Source organism: Epinephelus fuscoguttatus, linkage group LG6, assembly GCF_011397635.1.
Source record: "Epinephelus fuscoguttatus linkage group LG6, E.fuscoguttatus.final_Chr_v1".
NCBI lineage: Eukaryota > Metazoa > Chordata > Actinopteri > Perciformes > Serranidae > Epinephelus > Epinephelus fuscoguttatus.
This window is the reverse complement of record NC_064757.1, coordinates 42,653,037-42,674,081: the sequence shown is the minus strand read 5'-3', so window position 1 is coordinate 42,674,081 and position 21,045 is coordinate 42,653,037. Positions and strand designations below refer to the sequence as shown.

At 39.2% G+C, this 21,045-nt stretch overlaps 1 protein-coding gene across 1 annotated transcript; it reads left to right on the top strand.

Annotated features, from left to right (window-relative positions):
* Positions 1 to 510: 510 nt before the first annotated feature.
* On the top strand, positions 511 to 16,206 carry mrpl1 (mitochondrial ribosomal protein L1). The gene is made up of 9 exons (XM_049577669.1): positions 511 to 587; positions 2,203 to 2,311; positions 2,542 to 2,797; positions 5,357 to 5,440; positions 5,783 to 5,854; positions 7,445 to 7,556; positions 7,690 to 7,790; positions 9,618 to 9,699; positions 16,055 to 16,206. Exons 1-9 carry the CDS (start codon positions 557 to 559, stop codon positions 16,147 to 16,149), a joined length of 942 nt encoding a protein of 313 aa, XP_049433626.1. The 5' UTR covers positions 511 to 556; the 3' UTR covers positions 16,150 to 16,206.
* Positions 16,207 to 21,045: the final 4,839 nt, after the last annotated feature.

The window sequence follows — 21,045 nt, the reverse complement described above, 5'->3', positions numbered from 1 at the left end:
ATATCATGTCAAAATTTGGAAAATTGTGTCCTTTTTTAATTTAAGAACAAAAAAACACAAGACGCTGTTTCCACTATGAGAAAATCCCATTGGGAGCGAAGCATTTCCTGGTTTAGCTCAAAGTACTACCAAACTCCATTTAAATCTCAGTTTAATACTAAATATAAAGAAAACTAGATTGCCATTAATCAATTCATGTTCATTTTTAGAATCTATAGACACCACTGGAAAATTCGGCATACATTTCCTCAAGCTAAACTGTAGTTTTATGGATTTCTGTCTATATTTTGGAAGTTGCTAAATGCTCATCTAAGTCAAACTATACTATATTTACTTAACAAGTGAATACTGGTGTATCAAACCTATCCCGAATATAAAAATGGACCAGAGCAATTCCACATAGTAACTTAGAATTTTACTTAAGCATTTAGCATTTACCAGTAGTGAAGATAATCATAGATTGGCAGTTTTTGCATGGAGGTTTGGTTTGTACTCTCCAGGCGGAACTGTTTAGCACGTACCGCTGTTTCCACACGGAACAGCGTCATTCCCAGACATGGCAACCTGCACGCGGAGTGTGTGGAAAGGTCAGATGTTTATGTGTAATTTACTTTATTCTAAGTGACAGTAAACATTCGCGTCATGTATTTAATAAGAGAAGTACATGTTATTTATTTCAGGGTTCCGCTTTGGCTCCTCGTCTCAGTTAACAGTCATTATAGTCTGTTAGCTTACGTGTTACTCCGTTAGCTAGCCATCCTTGTTAACGAATACAGCTACCAAAAGTGTGTTAATTTTACTGTTCCCTTGCGTATCGACGATTTCCTTACATGGAGACACATCACTTAAGATCATATCTGAATTATTGGAGTTCTACATTGAATTCGGCGTTAATATAATTAACGAGGGGGGCTTTAATTAAATACTGTTAACCGTTTTATTTCAGAGCGTCCTTGACATTGCACGTAGTAGTAGGCGGTGACGAGAAGTGGTAATGACTTCAAAAAGTCGTTATTCAGTTAATTTAAAGTGCTGCTTAGATGTTTATATGTATGCCGAAACGAAGACTTACTATTAATGAGTAAATCTAGGTTTGAAGTGACGTTATTTTGCATATTTATTTGTACTTAAAAGCGAGGGTGTGTTAAATTGTTAGATTTCTGAACGCAGTTTCGTGCAGAAAATGTAATAACAGGCAACGTCCAATGTTATGGGCTTTATAGCCTGCTCCGTGTCGAAAAGAGCTGAACTGTATGTTGAAATAAACAAACAAACAAACAAAACAAAGAGCAGTAATACAGAAAACTGTATCTTCCTGTTGGTTACACTTAAATTGTGCACATACTGTATACGTTAGAGAGATATATTATACATACTGTGTTTTGCACGTCTTTTCATTTTCATTGTATTTTATGATATTTTATTATAGTCTTGCTGTTATATATTTCTCATTCTTGCCTTGTAGTACTTGCCTCAATTTTTATTTTCCCTTATTATGCTTATTGTTATGCACCAATACATCAAAGTAGATTCCTTGTACATTAAACCTACCAGTAAATTACCTCGATTCTGATTCTCGATGGTTTTGGATCGGTCTCTGCGTGCCCATGACTAACCACAACACTTCAACAAATTAAAACCTGATTAAATGAATTGCTTTGCATCCTGCACACAGTCTGTGAAGCTCAAACAGACCTCGCCGACATGAGGCAGATTTTCTCAGCACACATCCCTGCAGGCGTCCTGAGATTTATTACTTATAATTAACAGCAGGATTTATAAAAGTGCTTTTGATGGTGAACTTAAAAGAGGCACTGGTGACATGTTAACTAGTGTCAGTGGACAAGTTGACACAAGTATTTACATTTGCTAAGCACATTTTGTTTTGCAAAACAGCTAGCTCGCTGACACGTTGATGAAATGATATTGGCGCAGGCAGATATTCCTCCGCCGACAAATATTATCGAATAATTCCAACTTCATGCAAATAGCACAAACATTGGATGCAGTCTGCTTTAGTCTGGCAGAGATAAACCCTGACACATACACTTTGCAGATAACGTCTCTATCTCTGGTATACAGTTTCATGTTGTGTGTCACATAAAGAGAGAACAACATCTGCGTGTGTTAAATGGAGGATGTCATCTGTAACCCAGCTCTGTATGTTTTCATTTCTCAACTGCTTTTTTTTCTCTTTTCCAGTTTTAGCAGGATGTCAGAGGCAGCTGTTGAGAGCCGGTGCTCCTGCCTACACCGGCATCTCACCGACTGCACAGAGGAATCTGCCCGTCAGGACTTTCGCAGCTGTCAAGTGAGTTTACAAACCCTCAGTTTAATAAAACAAACTTTCAAGATCTTCCATTCCGCTTCACCCTGCAACCACCTTTGCACATTATGGAGCTGCCTACCAGTACAAGCTTGTTGTTCACTTAGTAGATAGAAATGTCACCATGTGCAGTGACTTATAAAATCAAGAGCAGACAGAGGTAGGCTTGATGACCTGATACTTTTCTGTTCAACATCTCCCTCATTGTTTGTCAGGGCACAAAAGAAGGAGGACACAGAGAAGGCGAAGAAGCCAAGGGTGGTCATCGATGACAAAGACAGACATAAGCCTTTCGGCAAGACAGCGTGGGCGCCCGTGGACGACGTGTATGTTATGAGGTTCTACCCCCAGGTGATCTATGACGCAGGAGACGCCATCGACATGCTGAAGAACTTTCAGAAGTTGGACTTCACTCCCTACAATCAGCCTGTTTACATCGATCTGAGGCTAGACATGAAATTGGAAAAAAAGGTAATGACAGAGTGAATGGATGAAGAGATTTGAAGAGTTGTTTTGCTGTGAAAGTGTTTTTAGGGGGCAATTTCGCTTCTGTCAGACAGGAAACAGTGAAGCGCTGAACAAAATGAGGTGAGAGAAATAGGGGAGGACGTACAGCAATGGCCCCTGGCCTGACTTGAAAGGTTATGTAGCATCTTAATGTCTGGGTTGTGGCGAGACAAAGTGGTTTCTGCGACGCGTTGTCCAACTATGTCAGAAATCCAAAGTATTTATGTCGGTTCTGAAAAGCCACAACAGCCAGCTGTCAGAGGGGACGCCATATTGTTAAAATATGGTGATAACACCGTACACTTTCAGACAGTCTCTCCCAGAAGGCAGTCATAGCACTCAAGTGACAGAAATAGTAACAAGTAACAAATGAGAAAAGAGAGAAACTCCTGCTCTTGTCTCATCTCTGCACAGCTCACCAATCACATTGTGACGTGTAATAGTTTGTTGGATAGTCGGTTTAGTAAAGTTACAGAAGTTGTCTGAAGCAGCTCTCACAGTTTTGACTGTGGAAAAGTTTGGGGGTTCATAAGCTATTCAACCATCCAACAAGAAGCTGTGGTGATGCATACAGTTATCTCAATCCTCAAAGGTTTCATTTACACTAATATTTTAACACCTATTGATATAAATGGGGTGAAGAAAACAGCAGAAACATCAGCTCAGGTTTTAATTATTACATATGCACACCGAAGTTAATAATGCCAAGGGTTTTGTTTTTGTGCAAACCCAAATGGAACTATTATACACATACAGTAGATTCCTATATTTCAGCTGCTCTGCTATTTTATGTCTTAGATTTTAATTAGTTTGTGTTGCACTTACATAATTTTTCTTATGTATTTTATACGTACACCAACCAGCCACACCATTAAAACCACTGACAGGTGGAGTGAACAGTGAACAGCTTGACACAATGCAATTTCCTACTAGAAAACTCTTGGTCCTTGCATTCATGTGGATGCCACCTGACACACACCACCCACCCAAACACTGTTGCCGACCAGATACCTCTCCTCATGGCAACCCCCTAGGAGGACAATGCGCCACGCCATACTGCAAAAATGGTAAATGGACCTTCTAGTCTTCCTACCACTCAAAGTGTTTTTTACACTACGCCACATTCACCCCTTCACACACACATTCATACACTGGTGTGCTGAGGCTGCCATACATGGTGCCACTTGCTACCCAGTAACCATTCATACACTCACACATCGACGGAACAGCTATCAGGAGCAATTTGGGGTTCAGTATCTTGCCCAAGGATACTTCGACATGCGGACTGGAGGAGCCGAGGATCTAACTGCAGATCTTCTGTTTGGTGGACGACCCGCTCTTCTTCTGAGCCACAGCCGGACTGCTCAGGAATGGCCCGAAGAACAGGACAAGAGCTCAAAGCGTCGACTTGGCCTCCAGGTTCCTCTGATCCCAATCTGACTGAACATCTGTGGGACAGAATGGTTCCCCACCTCACAACCCACAGTGCTCAGATGATCTGCTGCCAGCACCCTGGCGCCAGACACCACAGGACACCCTCAGAGGCCCTGTGTCCATCTCTCACAGGTCAGAGCCAAGTCCAATCCAAGGAAGACCCACTATGGATTTGGGGTACCTTCTGGAGTACCAGCACATCCTACAAATCCTCAAGCAGATTACGATGTTGAGAATTTGGAGGCCAGGTCGACACCTTAACTTCTGTGTCATGTTTCTTGAACCATTCTTGAGCATGGTGTGGCATGTGTTGGGTAGTGGACCCAAGGTTATCAAAAGAGAAGATTGCACTGTAACAAGATGATCTATGTTATTCACTTCATCTTTCAGTAGTTTTAATGTCTTGACTGATTGGTGTAAGTATCTTTAGGAGCACAGTTGAAGGGAGTCTGAGATCTGTTATTTTCCTTGCCAAAGACTACGTCACTGTAACTGTTGTGCACTTGACAAAAAAGAACTTAAACGGTTGGGTTATATACCGAAATTGTCACATCTGTATTGCTATACCGTGTCTGCACTCAAAGCTGGCTGTCTGGAGTGACTTGGTGAGTTCTGCAATCTTAACAGCTCTTGGCTCCTCTGAATTCACTGGTGTATATCCATTAATCCACCAGTCTGAGTGATATTTCCTGCATCAGTCAACCTGAGCAGTTTTGGTTAATCAGCGAAAAACAGAGAGACACAGAGGAATAAAAACCTCATGAGTTTGTTTCCATATCACAGAGCTGCAGAGCTGCTGTGTTGTCCAGACAGCCCACATGAGACAGACTTGCTCACAGCCTCGCTCTCATCTGTCTGTCTCTGCAGAACCATGCAGAACCAGTGTTCCTTTGCATAATGAATTAAGAACACTCCAGAGAAATGAAAAATTAAAGTGGCAACGGAAGAGATTTAATACTTGATTATCTGAGCTTTCTCTTTGATTGACATCCCTCCTTCTTCTTATCTCTCCTCCTGAATCCTTTTATTTGCTGGAGCATGCCGAGGCTTTAAAACTCTAATAATTGAATCTTTTTTTTCTCCTCACAGAAAAAAGTCGACCCCTTTGTCAGCACGTTGACCTTACCGCACCCCTTCAAGACAGAGATGAACAAAGTTTTAGTATTTACTGAGGTAAAAACTTTTATTTTTCACCCCCTCAGCCTCGCTGAATCTTAATTTCATAGCCAATTGATTACCTGCTGTTGATGAATTGCTTTAATATTGTCTGAACATGATTCAGATGTGCAGCAGCAGCTTTTTATTTGTCTGTAATGAATGGGCTCGGGTGTTTTGATCACGGAATCCTACAAGCGGCGTTTGATTAATATTCCTGTCGAGGAGCACAGGTTGTGGGTTGTAACTTAGATGTTGCATGTTAACGACCATAATGAATGGGACTGGTGGGGTCTGCCAGACTTTGACACACCCCGCATCAGATTTAAATGGGTGACGTTGTTCTGGTTTTCTCTGCAGGATGCTAATCTCGTGAAGGTTGCCCAGGAGAACGGAGCAATGTTGGCTGGAGGAGTAGAGCTCATGCAGCCGGTGAGTCGGTTTAACTGAGGTGTATTTTACTGTAGGTTCAGATCAAGTTTATTAGTTAAAATCTTGTTACAAAGCATATTTCCCAAATCAAGCAATGGAAAGATAAAAACGAATAAAATGAGGCATTAAAGTTTTTCTTTCAGACATTTTTAGACTTTTGTCTGGTGCAGTGTGTAACAGTGGAGCACAGCTCACTGCATTAAACATCAGTTTGATTATTTATATGATATACATATCAATATTGGTAAAGTACAGCTGTTGTGATATCAGTTTCTACCATATGATCCACTCCTGTTCCCTTTCGTTAAGGGAATGATCTTTATTCATCACATTACGGGGGTTGCTGGGGTGTCACATCAATTTTTGTTTTTTTTTCTTTGACCCTTGCTGAAGCTACAGATATTTCTCTTTGAGTGACTGGCAGTGAATGCACGACCCTCCCTCCACCGTAAATTAATTATTAGATGTCAAAATAACAGTTAAAAGTTGAAGACGAGATTCTGAAGTTGAAAAAAGGCATCGTTTTTTTGCAGGTTAGTTCATGCTAACGGTTTAAGCTTGAGATGATGAGACGTAGAATGAATTGATTTTGATGAAATATCACTATTTTAAGCTCAGATTTGATTATGTTTATTTCTGACGGAAACATTTGTCACACATGATGTGTTCAAGAACAGCCATAAATCTGAAAATCCAATGATAATTTCTGTTTTTATAGTTTCTTTCTTTGATAAATGGTGCAAGTTCTGTAATCAGCAGTAAAAGAAATACAAAGTACAATCATTTAAAGTTGTATGTCCCTTTCCTAGGCCAAAATAAAAAACATACGTCCCCTCTCAGTGCTTGAAAAAATGTCTAACATGCTTCTCACATTTTTCTCATAAATAACAAACGGTCCCTAATACATATTTTTTATAGAGACCTTTCCTGTCACTTTCTAGCTGTTCTGTAATAAAAGGCAAAAAAAAGCCCTAAAAAATAATCTTAAAAGAAAATGTTTCTGCACCCACATAACCGCGGTGGTCAGCTTTACGTCCATGTGGTGTAAATCTTATCATCCATACAAATCTGCGAGGGTCAGCGCTGACCACTATGTGGATGCAGCCTGTTTAGTTTCACTTTCACCTGATGTTGGCCGTAGGAGGTCGGTAAGCTCACCTCCCAGTCCTCCTGTTTACAGCTGGGGCTGAAGCGAACCATCAATTATACTCTGAACATCTATAAACTATAGAACCGCGTGTACGTCCGCGTGACTCCAGCTCTTCTAATGCAAAAGTATATCCAAGCCTTAATTCAAGACTCATTTATCCAGTTGTTTTCGCAGTACTTCCTAAACACATGCATTTTTGCAAAAAAAAAAAAAAAAAAAATCTTAGTACTGGAGTGTGGCTTTGAAGAGAGCATCGACAGGCTTCACTGTCAAGTCAGTTTTAAGTCAGTATGTTCACCGTTTTACAAAAAGGCATGAGAGAAGAACAAAGTTTTCTGCATTATTGATACACAAATGGTCATTTTGTAGGTGAAGTACTCCTTTAAGACTCCTCCTGGTGTCTTTAAAGTTTCATTCAATAACATTTTATTCACTTCCAGATCTTAGATGATGAGATCTCAGCAGACTTCTACATAGCAGTGCCAGAAATACTGCCCAAGATTCTACCGCTGAAAAACAAACTGAGGAAGAAGTTTCCAAAGAGCAGGAGAGGTAAGCTGCGTCTTTGGCAGATCAAAGGTTAATTTGCTTTAACTTGTGAAAAAGTCCTGGGATTCAAAACCTGCTTTAATAAGATAAAGAAGACAATCAATTCTTTTCTCTTTCTCTTTCTGTTGACACTCAGGCACAGTCGGGGTCCAGATTTCGAAGATGCTAGAGTTGTTTAAAATGGGTCACGAGTACATGGTGGAGAGCAACTGCTTCGTCAGGACCCAGATAGGAACGGTACGTCTCAACAAATGGCTGCAGAGCGCTGAGTGGGATTATTATAGCTGATAGTGAGATGTTAGGTTGAACGTCTTTCTGTCATCAACAGCAGCTCAGAGGAGGCTTTCAGTGTCTGGGGACGAGGCAGTTTTACATTTTAAATTTTACAAGTTAAAGTGGAAAAAGTTTAGAGACTGTGGGGAGTGTTTGGGTTTATTTAGGCATGAAATACAATTTTGCTTCTACATTTGAGTTCCCACCAGGATCAGTTTGAATTGCAAAAGATTATAAAGTAGTTTCAAATTGCAAAAATCAGCGAGGGAGTTTCAGCTGGGGAGGGGTTCAGTCTTTTTCTGATCAGAGCTTTCATACGTGTTGTACCATCTTGTATGACGTGGAAAACACAAAATTATTCACCATTTTTGAAAAGGAACATAAGTTGCCCGTCAGGTTCCCAGGACAAACACCAGTTGAAGACTCTGCCTGTGTCATACTTAAGAATACAGCGTCACAAGTTAAATTTAACCCTTTGAAACCTGAGCAAATTGCCTGGTGTCTTTCAAAGACATGGGAAGAAGGCAAGGAGCAAAGAGGGAGGAAATGACCCAAAAAAGTAGCAAGAAATTAGTAAAAGGAGAAAATTTAAAGCAAGAAAAGTTAAAAACAAACAAGGAAATTACCTGGAAAAAAGAACTTAAACTGATAATAATTCTGTAACATAACTTTAAATATGTATTAATGATAATTATAAATATAGTTGTTGCGTGTTATTAAATTTTTCTCCTGAGCTTTTTGTGGAACATTTCTTACCAAGTTGCTAATTGCCTTTTTTCCCCATGTTTTTGAAAGACACCAATTTGCTCAGGGTTCAAATGTTCAAACTTGAGAAAGGCGTCTGAAAGCGGCACAAGAAAAGTGGTATCACTCCAGGTTTCAAAGAGTTAAAGGCAGCACATCATGACTGTAGTTGTATTTATCTAAAGGCTAGGCCTGTCATGATAAGTGTGTTATGGATTTATTGTATGCAGGGTGTCTGCAGGTTCTTTAAAATGTCTTAAATTTAATTTGATAAATATTAGAATATTAAATATTAAATTGTCTTGTCTTGTTGAATTTGAATTTGCCAGACACATTTTTTTCTAGTTTATTTTTCTCATCTTTAATTTCTTCTTATCAAAATAAGTCGAGCTTCTCTGCGTGAAGTCTGCATTTCTGATGTTACAAATCTTAAAAACCTGACATACCTTGTGATCAAAACACAGATTAACCTAACTCACTCTAACAACCATATTTCTTCATGAAACCTACCTCTGTGTGGGACCCCATATACACTACTTAACTTCATACTTACCTGCAACGCTTGAAAGAGAAAAGATGATTTGTCCGAAAGAAAATTAGTCTTAAATTTAATTAAAAATGATCTTGAAAAGGTCTTAAAAATCATTTAACATATAAACATATATTCTGGCAGCACACTGGCTAAACTTTCTAAAAATTATTTTTTACTTTTTTCATATTCTAATTGTAATGTCTGAATATTCCTAAGAATCAAAAGTTGATTGCTCTTTGAGAGGGTGTACTTGCATTATTACACAATTGTTTTGTCATCATATCAGTGGCATGAAATGGTCTCAAAATGACATGTTATATTGTTTAGCCCAATTATTTCTGTGACAATTCATCGTGCAGCAAAAGTAGTTATTGTGACAGGCCTACAGCAGCAGATTTTAGAAACAAAAAACATAAAGGTGAGACAAGACCAGGAAAACAAAATATCTATGTTAGGTAAAATGCATTTTGTTTGGTTGCAGTGGTCATATTATTTATTTTCTCTCCTCTTCACAGCTCGACATGCCCAAAGAACACATCTACGCCAACCTGCAAACTATCCTGATTGATGTTTGCTCCCACCGACCAGCTAAAATGGGTACGTTCACCAACCCCAGCCAATAAATCACAACACAAACACACGTGACTTTGTGGCTGCTCTTCTTCTGTCAGCAGCAACTGATAAACTCCCTCTAACTGTTTTGACAGCTCTTCGAGATAAAATAACACGTTGCTGATTGATTTTTATTCGCCACAATGGTTGTTGGAGGGAAAAAGCCTTCAAAATGTGCCAGTTTTTATCTGCTGGCTGGTTTTAGTTTCCCTGGTTCAGATTACAGCTCCTCAGTCAGAGTGATGGAGACAGCAGGGAGACAACATGCCAGCCAGGCGTTATGACTTTTCCAGGCTTATTGATGCATTTTCTAAATCAAGTGTTCTGAATTTTTTTACCCCAGAAATGAGAGCGAGTAGTCCAGTCAGCTTTTATGTTCTTAGGTGGATCCAGAGGTGGAAAATTAAACCATTTTATTGAAAAACAACTCACGTTTTCATCCACATTTTGCTTGCTTGCTAAAGTTTGCATTAAATTCCCACCAGAATCACATTGTTATTATTATACGGTTTCAAATAAATCTTTATTGGACTGCCCTGCCACTCAACACTGATGTAACACACAAATAATGTGAACTTTGTTCACTGTGATGGATCACACAACTCTGCTAATTGATTTTCATAATGCACAGGACTGAATGGAAACTAATGGCTCCATAGCTGTAAAGCATGCATTCAAAGACAGTCAGCAAAAATATAAAAGACACAAATAGTCAAAGAAAACTTGGAGAGAAAGAACATAGTTACAGCCCCTTAAACACTGAATGAAAATGACCCCAGATTGACCCCGATGAGGCAGCCGGGACTCGTCTCAGTGCTGCTATAAACTGACTGTATTTTCGGGACGTTGGAGTTAATTCATTTGTGATCTTCTGTACATTTGCTTCACTTTCTGTTCGATAATAAGACGCTGAGTGTAATCATCAGCTAATGGACCCTCATTAGAGGGAGAGGCTTAAATGATCTACAATATAATTGATTCTGAGCCTGCTAAATAAAATGTCATTAACAGAGCTGAAGTAAACTGCAGAGCTTTCAGAAACGCTGATGGAGGACGCTTTAAAACCAACGTCCCTTTGTGACCTGAAACGTCTCATATCAAGAAGTCTTTACTTTCCCATCTATCTTGGATGTCTCTCTTGAGCACGGTGTTGCCACTCACACATTTGTCTCTTCAGCCGGCCTCTGAATAATGGGTTTCTTGCTCTGAAATTCTTCCTGTTGGGGCACAGATTGTGTTGTGACCACACAGGAAATGTAAAACCATTTGTATAAAACCTCCTCGTTCAGTTTGCCTCAAGTTAACGTGCTTGGACCCGAGTCATATTGGAAAAACAGGTTTGTTTCACCAAAGTTTTAAATCAAACAGCTCCCAGATTTGGACTAAACAATGTCTGTGGTTCTTTATCTCACAGTGACACCTTTGAAAATATCAGTCCTGGTTTTTCTGCTTAAAGGGTGGCACCGTCATTTTCTTTTTTTGTTTTGTTTTTTGAGGTTTTGATATCATTCTGTAGTAGGACTGAGCGATATGGAGAAAATCAAATATCAGGATTTTTATTGAGCAAATACCTTGATGTCGATAATGCAATGATACTGTATCGTTGGGTTTATTATTGGTGCTTAGGGCTGGGCGGTATGGCCAAAAATCAATATCATGGTATTATTTTGGGGGGATGCGGTGACGGTATGATATCGCGGTATCGTCTTCTCTCTTTTTTTTTTTACACCTTAAATAAAACAATTTAAAAAGCCATATAAGTCTAGGATGGAAACTATTTATCGTCAGAAGTAAATCAGTTGCTAATCCATCTATTATTGTGTATTAAATGTTAAATAGTATGTATAAACGTTAGTGGGAAGAGGGAGGGCCGTTGGATCCCGGGCCCTCTTCTCCCACGGGCCTGGATTTGGGGCAGTTGGCCAGGCCACCTCTATCATGTAGTGAGGTAGGTGCGTGAGGCAGGCAGGCCGCCGGACCCCGTTCTGTAGCCGGAGTACTGCGGTATGACGGTAACCACAAAAGCAGTACCACCCTATTGGTGCTTTTACAAAATATTTACACAATGAGTTTTTCTTTTGTAAATAATCATCAGTAATGTGGATATGATGATTAAGTGGTTAAAGGTAAATGATACACAGCTAAAAAAAGTTCAGAAAAAGCCGTCACTTAACTGTAATGCAGCCTTTAAAACCAGGAAAATACAGCACTTAACAATATTACGATATCCAAAATGTTATATATCTAGTCTCATATCACAATATTGATGTAGATACAATGCCCAGCTCTATTCTCTAGCTTCCTGGTAGTGTTCATTATGCATTCAAATCTTAAAATTAAAATTTTGCTCTGCTGTGGACGCCACATTAATGTGGTTTTGGAAGTCACACAAAAACACAAATAAACTAAATGATTAAGGCAGTGGTTGACCAGTAAGGTCTAGTGATGGGCAGTAGTGTCTCTACAAGTGTGGTGGTAACATCACTACTTTCTGAGTCAAACAGCTTTTCAGGAGCAAAGTTGATCAAGTTGATCAACTGAGTAGCGCGGTTGAGAAGTGACCTACTGATTTCACGTGTTATTTTCAGGACACGTTCATGTTCTAATGTCCCAAAACAAAGAAAAATTTTCAGTTAGGTCTGTTATTTTTATTGTTTATATCATTGTCTTTTATTTATTATAGTTTTATTGTCTGAAAAATATATTTTTGAATTCAGTTTTTGAATTACTCACAGAGCAAGGGAATCGACTGAGCGAGGCCGAGACAGAAAAATGCATCAAGTAGGGAGAGGAGAGAGAAAGAGAGAGAGCAATAGGCCAACTGAAGATGTCATGTTAGGGAGGACGTGTCACAAAGGTTTCCAAAAAACAAAAAGAAGAAGAAAGTTTTGTTTTAAGTCTATTCTATTGCCTGCCTTTTTGTTTGGCCGACAGTTTTTCTGATCACTGAGAAAACGTTGATTTGACAAAGTAAAGTTGCAAGTACCAACTCCCGTGTGCTGTGAGATAAAATTACTGTGTCTGTTCAAAGAGTCTGGTGGCTTTGTAGAGGGTGATGTAGCAGCTTCATTCCCCAACAGGAAAGAGTATCTGATGGCAACATTAAGTGGTAAAATCAATCCAAATATAGCATACACTTAAACTTGTATTGATTTTTTTTAATGTGGTCTGTTTTTAATGAGGCTAAAATACGATTTGCAGCTGCCCCGTCCACAGCCACCAGACTCATTCGACAGAAACAGTACTTTTACTTTGCAAAACACAAGGAGTTGTTGGTCTACCATTGCCTCTAATTAGCGCGGGAGGAGAGGCCATCTGAGCTGTAACCTACATGACTCCTCTTTGCTAACGGCTGAGTGGGAGTACCATTTGAAAAACACAGAAAAGAATGCAGAGAGACCTGCCCTTTGAATAAGCACAAAGTGAAACGCACAGGAACACAGTGTTAGTGTTAGTCGAGCTTTTTAATTGTGCACCATAAACAACAGCAACAAACACTGTCCTTATGTAAACTTCTGCTAAATGGAAGAGCTGCTTGCAAATCATAATTTGTGTCTACATGCCCGGGTCACTTTTAATTGGATTTTAAGATCCTAAATATAAAGAAAAATTAAAAACCTAAAATGAGAAAGCACTTAGAGATCTTAGAGTGACAGATCTGACTCTAGTTACACAGGTGTCATGAGAAGCCTTTTTTCAAGTAAGTGCAGCAGTTGATGAGCTGAAAAATGATCTCCCAGTGTTTTCTTTGCGTCTAAACCGAAAACTAATGAGTTGTTTCTTGGCTCATGGCCTCTTCCTACCATTAAAAGATTGAGGTTTTTGATGTCATGTGAGTTATCAAACAAATCAAAGGTAACTTAAAAGAAAACTTTTTCCATTTCGGAGCAGCAGCAGCAGGTCTGTGACTGCACGCACAGCTTCTGTTTAAAGTGCTCACAGTAAACTTGCACTTTTATTCCAGATGATCCCAGGGGGACTCTTCACAGCTCACCCTGGAAATGTTAATGCTCTGCTGAACCCTCCCGGCTGCAGAGAGCGTCCTCTGCGCTACAGTAGCTGAGTGAAGCGTCTCATTCAGTGACTCGTTCCAGCTCTGTAATTTTCATCGCCGAGCATTGAAGGCGGTGCGACAAGTCGAGCCACTTGGGCTTTTCTGAACTGTCAGCGAAGAGTCCTCTTTGAGTTGGCGCCAGCAAACATTATGCAGCAGTTCAACTCCCCGACAAGAGGTGCACGAGGGCTCTGGGCAGAATTTAATTTCCTCTGCACCTCATAGTCAAGGATCAGAAGATGTGAATACTTACTGTTAATTTAAATACCTGAGGTTTTTTTCTTTATTTCCATTAATGCCTGTTAAAGAGTCATTTGGACAGAAGCTAATGGCTGCAGCGTGGGCAGAAACAAGAGGAAACTGCACAGAGAGATGCTTAAAACAGAGAAAAGAGCACAGCAATGCAACGTGTGGGTGAAGGGGAAAGGAAATCCCCAAGGGGCTTATGGGAATTATTCATGACAAAAAGCACAACCATATGCTGATAAATAAAGACCTGAATGCAGGGGATCTGAGACAACAGGGAAAACAATGCTGAAACAACTATTTATAAGTAAGTTAAAAGTAAATACGTGGGAGAAATAAAAGACTGCAGGGAATTTAAGCGTGTTTTGAAATAAAAGCGAGATGCAGGGTGTGTGGGTGAGACAGATTGAAGGCAGCTGTTTAACATAATCTCATGCAAACTGATCCTCAGTCTGATATGTATTAGAAGTCTTCACGCTCCTTTTTTTATTCTCAGCTCTGTTATCCAGGGAGACGCTGGCTGTTTTATGTTTTAAATAACTTGTCATAACATATTTTTTTATAAGAACTGGTGTCGACAGGTTTACCAGGAGATAATAGCACGATAAGAGCAGTTGGTTGAAGGTCTCTCTCTCTGAATGCCACGACAGAAAAACTGGAAAGAAATTATTTTTTCTCTAATTTCTTGAGTATAAATGTGTAAAGATCCCCCTCCGATATGTTTCAAGATGAAAAAAAAAGACTGTCCTTCAGATATTTATTTGGTTTTCCATCAAAGAGTTTAGTCAGTCATTAAAAAAAATCCTTAAAATTACATGTAGCCCTTCTCTCTCATTGAAAAAATCAGAAATGTTTCTGCAGATATTAATGTTCAAGGTGTCTTCATACAGCCATGCTGAGCTCAGAGAAACTTCCTCCTTCAGCAGATAAATGTGAAAACAGCCTTCTAGTCTCAAACTCTGAAATCATCCAAGTGAAGGAAAAAACATGTTTCTGTGTCTGAGGGACTTTAACCTGTTGGTGAACCAGTCCATAAGTTCTTTATTACAAAGTACTGATTTGTTCTTTAGATGTGATTTGTAAGAACTGACCAGAGTGTGTCCGCGATGTTCAGAGTCAGATTCTTCTTCAGTCTTAACTACGTATTGTTGGTGCATATATTTCTTGACCTAATTTTGTAGTAACGAAATGTATGGTCATTTTATTTACTTAAACAGCAATTAACATTTTTCAGTTGAGAAGTTTGGGAAGTTTTTAGTTCTGAGGATTCAATGTTTTGTTTTGTTTTTTTGGTTGCAAACAATACCAAACTGAATATAACTGGACTTTATTTATTTATTTATTTATTCATTTATTTATGTATTTATTTAACCTTTATAAACACCTCTTGAAATTAAAAATCTCTTTTTCAAGTGTCCTGGCCGAGACACGCAGCAACAAGTTACAGACAGATAACACAGAACGAAAAATGCAGAATAAAAATGTACAGCTCTAAAACAAGCAATATAAAACACAAAATAAGATTACTACAAAGAAAAGCCAAAATGTATGTTATTATTTACTAGAACTAAACCATAAAAATGCAAAAAAAAAAGAAACTACACATGACTTTTGGATTGTTGGTCAGACAGCTGAAGACGTCACGTTGGAATGTGGGAAATTATAAAGTCATTTTTCTCTATATTTTTCTTAGATTAATCTGAACGATAGTTGTCACTAATGATGAATTAATAATGAGAATAATCTTTAACTTCTGTGCTAATTGTGAAGAGAAAGAAAGAAAACCTGTTATCTGAATTTAAAAGTATTATTACTGCAAAACCTGACATCACCAAAGCCTGACTTCTTGTTTTGTTTTCATTTCAGTCTGATTTTCGTATCTCGCCGCAGCATCTTTCAAAGTGTTTTTCAGCTGTAATGAAAAGCGTTTTAGAAATTTCCTTTTGACCTCACGCCTCCATTTCCAACTACATTAACACAATCTCCTAATGATGACACACTTCTTCCTCTTCTCCTCCTCCTCCTCCTCCTCTTCCTCAGGACCTTTCATCGAGCGAGCGATCATCGCCAGTCACACCAGTGAAGCTCTTTGGTTCAAGAGCGAAGACGTTTTACCAACACCAGAAGAGGAGTGACCTGATCTCACATTGTATATATTCACTGTATTGAATAAAGTGTTTGTTCTGACTTTGGCTCCTGAGCTCTGGTGTCTGCTGTTAAAAACAAAAACATCCCAGGAGAGTAAGAGGAGAACAAAACAAGGTGACCAGAACAGAACAGTGACTTTTATTAATAATGACCCACAGGAGGCTACAGCCCATAAATCAGCTGATGCTGTGGTGTTTCACAGGACACACGGAGGTGCATCAAAGGTCCACAAAGGTGTGTGTGTTACCTTAACTAACACTGGTAAAAGTATTTAAAATCCAGCTCTTTCCTCTAATCCAGATAAAGTTTGATAGCACAGTGTGTCACGTCTGCATTTACTAACATTCTTTTTAGATTATTTCCATTTTATAATTAAATGATCCTCGTTCAGTCAGAAATATCCTAACTTTGGCTGGTTCGTTTGGAGAGTCTTTAACTTTGAAAACTCAACTTGAAAGTTGATTTGAAATGACGCTGAAGTGTTTAATTTTGCTAAAAGCTGCAAACACTTTGACCATATGAGTAACTGTACACTAGAGATGTAATTTCTCCAGATTTAAAACTCTAAATGTCCATGAATGTAATGAAGAGCAGTCTTTTAGGGAAAACGTTTAGTGATGAAAGATGAAACTGTTTGGTGTAAATTAGAGAGCCCCTGTCTGATGCACCTGTGAACAATCTGAACTCTTCACAGGTGTAAGGATGTACATATTGTTTCTCTGACCTGTAGTGTTAATTTTACATCTTCATATTTTTGGTGTGAGTCACCGAGTGTTGGAGATATCCGCCGTAGAGATGTCTGCCTTCTCTCCAGTATAATGGAACTAGATGGCGCTCAGCTTGTGGTGCTTAAAGCTCAAAAAAAAAACAACAACACATTTTTTAAATTCAACAGTAATGTCTCTTTACAGAAATCATGACCTGGTTTCTCAGGATAATCCACAGACCTTGTTGTGAGCAGTTTCATGTAGGAAATACTTTCTTTCTACTGAACTACACCAGCCAGCTGCATCACCACTCAAAAGGAAGTGTGCATCACAAGTGTAAACCTGGAGACCATCCTGTTTTTCCTGGTTTGGGCTCTTCGCTTCCAGTGATGTCTTACTGCTACATCCTGTAGTGACATTTTGGACAATAGCGTTAGTTTGACAGTTTGTGTTTGTCACTGTCCTGTTTCATCATGTCACTACCTCTGTGCACAAATCCTGCTCCATGAAGAAATGCTTTCCCCAGTTTGGTTTCAAAGATCTTGACTGAGTCCTTACCTGAACCCCATCCAACACCAGCACCAGCAACCTGATCATCTAGCACCCGCACCTGAACTCACTGGTGCTCTAGTGGCAACAGAGCAAATCTCTGCAGCCAGGTTATAAAGTTTGGATATTTATCAGAGATGTGGATATGAGTCACAAGATTTGGACTCATGTCAGACTAGGGTAAGAATTTGATGACTTTAGACTCTACTAAATCAAAAAAGACTTGCAGCTCAACTTGGATTTTGACTCATGGCTTCACTTGGACTTGAGCCTTTTGACTTTTAATACTTGATACCTTACCCCGAGCTCAAAGATGAAAAAGTATGTTACTCAAAAAACTGTGTCACGAATCACTGAAGCTTTTCATTCCCAGCAAGTCGACGCTTAATTCCCCAGATCCACTTTGAACTTATCTGACACTCTACTCAGGTTGCAGGAGGGAACTTGACATTACTGAGTGTCAGCTGGAAAAAATGATACCAAAGATTAGTTCACCTACAAAAACTGTGAGGTGGTCAACAAGAAATGAATTGCAGTATGAAAAGCGTGTGGGTCAAAATTTACAGACAGAGATACAACAACTTTAAACAATCAAACAAATAAATACAAACTTAAAAAGCATTCATGATTATTGCAAATATATTATTACTATCATAACTGCTGTTAAAATGGCATTACATTTGGGGAAGAGTGCATTATGACTTGTTAAGTAAGTACTTGAGACTTAAAGTTTAGGACCTGCGACGTGACTCTGGACTTGCCTGTCTTTAAGTGTGACTTGAGTGTAAATTCAAATTCCTTTCATTGTCATTTTTTTTATGATGAAATGTAAAAAACGAAATACAGTTTCACATCTAAAATCAGCAAAATTAAAAGTTCTCAGTGCAGTAAAATTATTCAGTTAATAAGTAGATAAATAAATCTAAAATAGAAGCTACTAAAAAGGCCAATAAAGTGCAGTCAAAAGACAGTTCAACAGTCTGATCACTGAATGATAAAAACTGTTCTCAGACCTGTTGTCCTGCAGCGGACAATCCTGAACCGAAAGACTTGAGACTTGTGACTTTGCCCCACCTCTGGAGGAAACCATTTCTTCACGGAGCAGGTTTTGTGCACAGGGTACAACACTATTGTCTAAAATATCACTGCATGTATTGTTGCAGCAACAAGACTTTATTGTTTCTAAGGAGTCCAAACCAGGAAAAACCGGACAATCTCCACATTTTCACGCGTGATGCACGTTTCTTTCTGCACAGTGATACAGAGTAACCGGGTCATGATTTCTGGAAAGAGACATTGCTGCTGAGTTTTTCAAATGTAGTTTTTTGGCACTTTGTGCACCACAAGCCGAGTGCCATCTAGTTCCATTATACTGGAGAGAAGACAGACAGGCTGATATCTCCAACACTCTGCACCTCACACCAAAACTGTCTAGATTGGAAAATAGCACTACAGTTACGAGGAAAAATATGTACTTCTGATTTCAGAGGTGGACTGTCCCTTTAATACGGACATTTGGCCTCTTAATAAGTAACAATTACATGATCTAATTCAAGACAGGAGCCTAATTTACACCAAACACTTTGTCCTTTAGAGATCACTGAATGTTCTCCCTAGCAGACTGTACTTCATCACATTCATGTACATTTGGAGTTTTAATCTGGAGAAAATAAAATCACATCTCTAGTATGCATATATTCAGTTTTTACAAGGTGTCCGCAGGTTTTATAAAGCAAAATCAAACACTTTGACTACAGTAATGAGTGTACCACAGGTGTAGTACCGCCACCAGACACCGGGAGGCAGTATTGACACAGCCTGTGCTGCAGCGTCCTGCAGAGATGAATATCTGCCACCTGTTGCAGCTGAAATCACCAGAAATATGAAGCGTTGCCAGAGGAGAAGTTTGATTTTCTGTTCTTTTAATATTTTACTCAATAATTCATAAAGACATGCGGGGCCACTGACAACCATCCTCTAGATATAAACATATTTATTGATCTGTGTAACAAAGATGTGCTCTTTTATTATCTATAAAATGTCTTGCAAGCTTCATTACAGTGTGTGTGAGTGTGTGTGTGGCCTCTTGGGTTTGAGGGAGACAGACAAGAGTCAAGGTTGCAGAAAATGACTGAGTGGCTTTGAAAAGTTCTCATCAGTTCATCAGTGTCTCTGAGTCCAAACTCACATGTTGAAGACGAGTTTATGTTGCTATAGCAGACAGTCTGAGGGGATCTCACTGAGACCTGTGGGATGTCTTAACTCCCCCAAAATGCAAAGTTTAGGTTTTTTTTTTCATTAATGTAAGTATAAGCTCCTCCAGCTGTTTTTCCTGAGCCGAACAGTGTCTTTATTAATTCATGTTTACGATTTAAAGCCTGAAGTTAAACCAGTGAATTGAAGCTTTAACTGAAAACTGTTTTTATATTAGCTCAATGTCCCTGTAGCTGCGTCCTCACCCTGCTGAGGTCAACATTTACCCCTTTAAAGATTTATTTTTGTGTCAGTATGAGCTGCTAACAACACGCAGCATGTCTCTGGGAAGGTAAGACATGATGTTTGATGTCCCTGAACCACAGCGAGAGCCGAGATGTCTTCTCAAACTGTGTGTTGAATTAGTATACAGACAGTTACGCAGCCGTCCTCTGATGCTGTGCAGGTTGATATTCAGTGTAAGATGGAGATAAGTTGGAGCTTTTATTGGTCCCTGTGGGGAGATCAGGCTGTTGCTGCAGCTAATGTAATAGGATTTGGCAGATAAAGAGAGTCACAATGGAAGGAGGCTGTGGAAACTGGAAATAATAAAAATGATGAAGCTGACTCCTGTTGACGAGCAGCAGCTTCAGAGAAGTTGTTGCCTGTGTGGCGTTTACAGGCCTGTACTCTTCAAGTGTGTTTGGTATCTATAGTGTTATTCTGATGATTCATAGTGTGAATTTATCGTTGTTATTCCAGACGTCTTCTGCACATCTGCGCGTCCTCGAAGATGTTTCCCTCCTCTGATGCTCCTCCTGAGGTTTCTCCTTGTTTACCTCCTGTTAATGCTTTTCTTTTTTGTCCTTGTCTGAATACAGAGTCTAAACATGGAGGCTAAATCCCTTTGAGGCAGATTTGTGATTTTGGACTATATAAATAAAACTTGGCTTGGGATCTTAAAGGGCTCTTAAGAGGGTTTTAGGATTTTGCAGCATTTCAACAATAAAGAATCAGTTAAATTAACTCCAGACATAGAAACCTGCAACATGCACAAGTGTAGTTATAAAATATTAAAGGTCCAGTGTGCAGGATTTAGTGGCATCTAGCTTTGAGGTTGCAGAACTGAAACTTCTCCCATGTGCTGAGCCAATAGAAGAAGTACGGTGGCCAACATGAAAACGCAAACAGCCCTAGGTGGTGTGATCGGTTGGGAGGTCATTTTGTTGAATGTGCTTGACGTGTTTGACCTTTGACCTCTGTGAAGACAAAATAAATCTCCAGTAAAATGTCATGACATATTACATTTGGAAAAAAATCATCATCTGTAACTTTAATTTAATGAAAATACCTGATTGATTTTTTTGTGATCAAGTTTTATTGGATGGTTTCTGCTCTGGTGGGGGATAGAGAGAAATGATGGCAGATGAATCG

Bases quoted from the DNA above. Each gene is read 5' to 3' on its own strand.
- mrpl1 (XM_049577669.1), top strand. From the start codon at position 557: ATGGCAACCTGCACGCGGAGTGTGTGGAAAG. The intron at 2,798-5,356 runs GTAATGACAGAG...TTCTCCTCACAG, and splicing joins ACATGAAATTGGAAAAAAAG to AAAAAAGTCGACCCCTTTGT. The intron at 9,700-16,054 runs GTACGTTCACCA...CCTCTTCCTCAG, and splicing joins CCACCGACCAGCTAAAATGG to GACCTTTCATCGAGCGAGCG.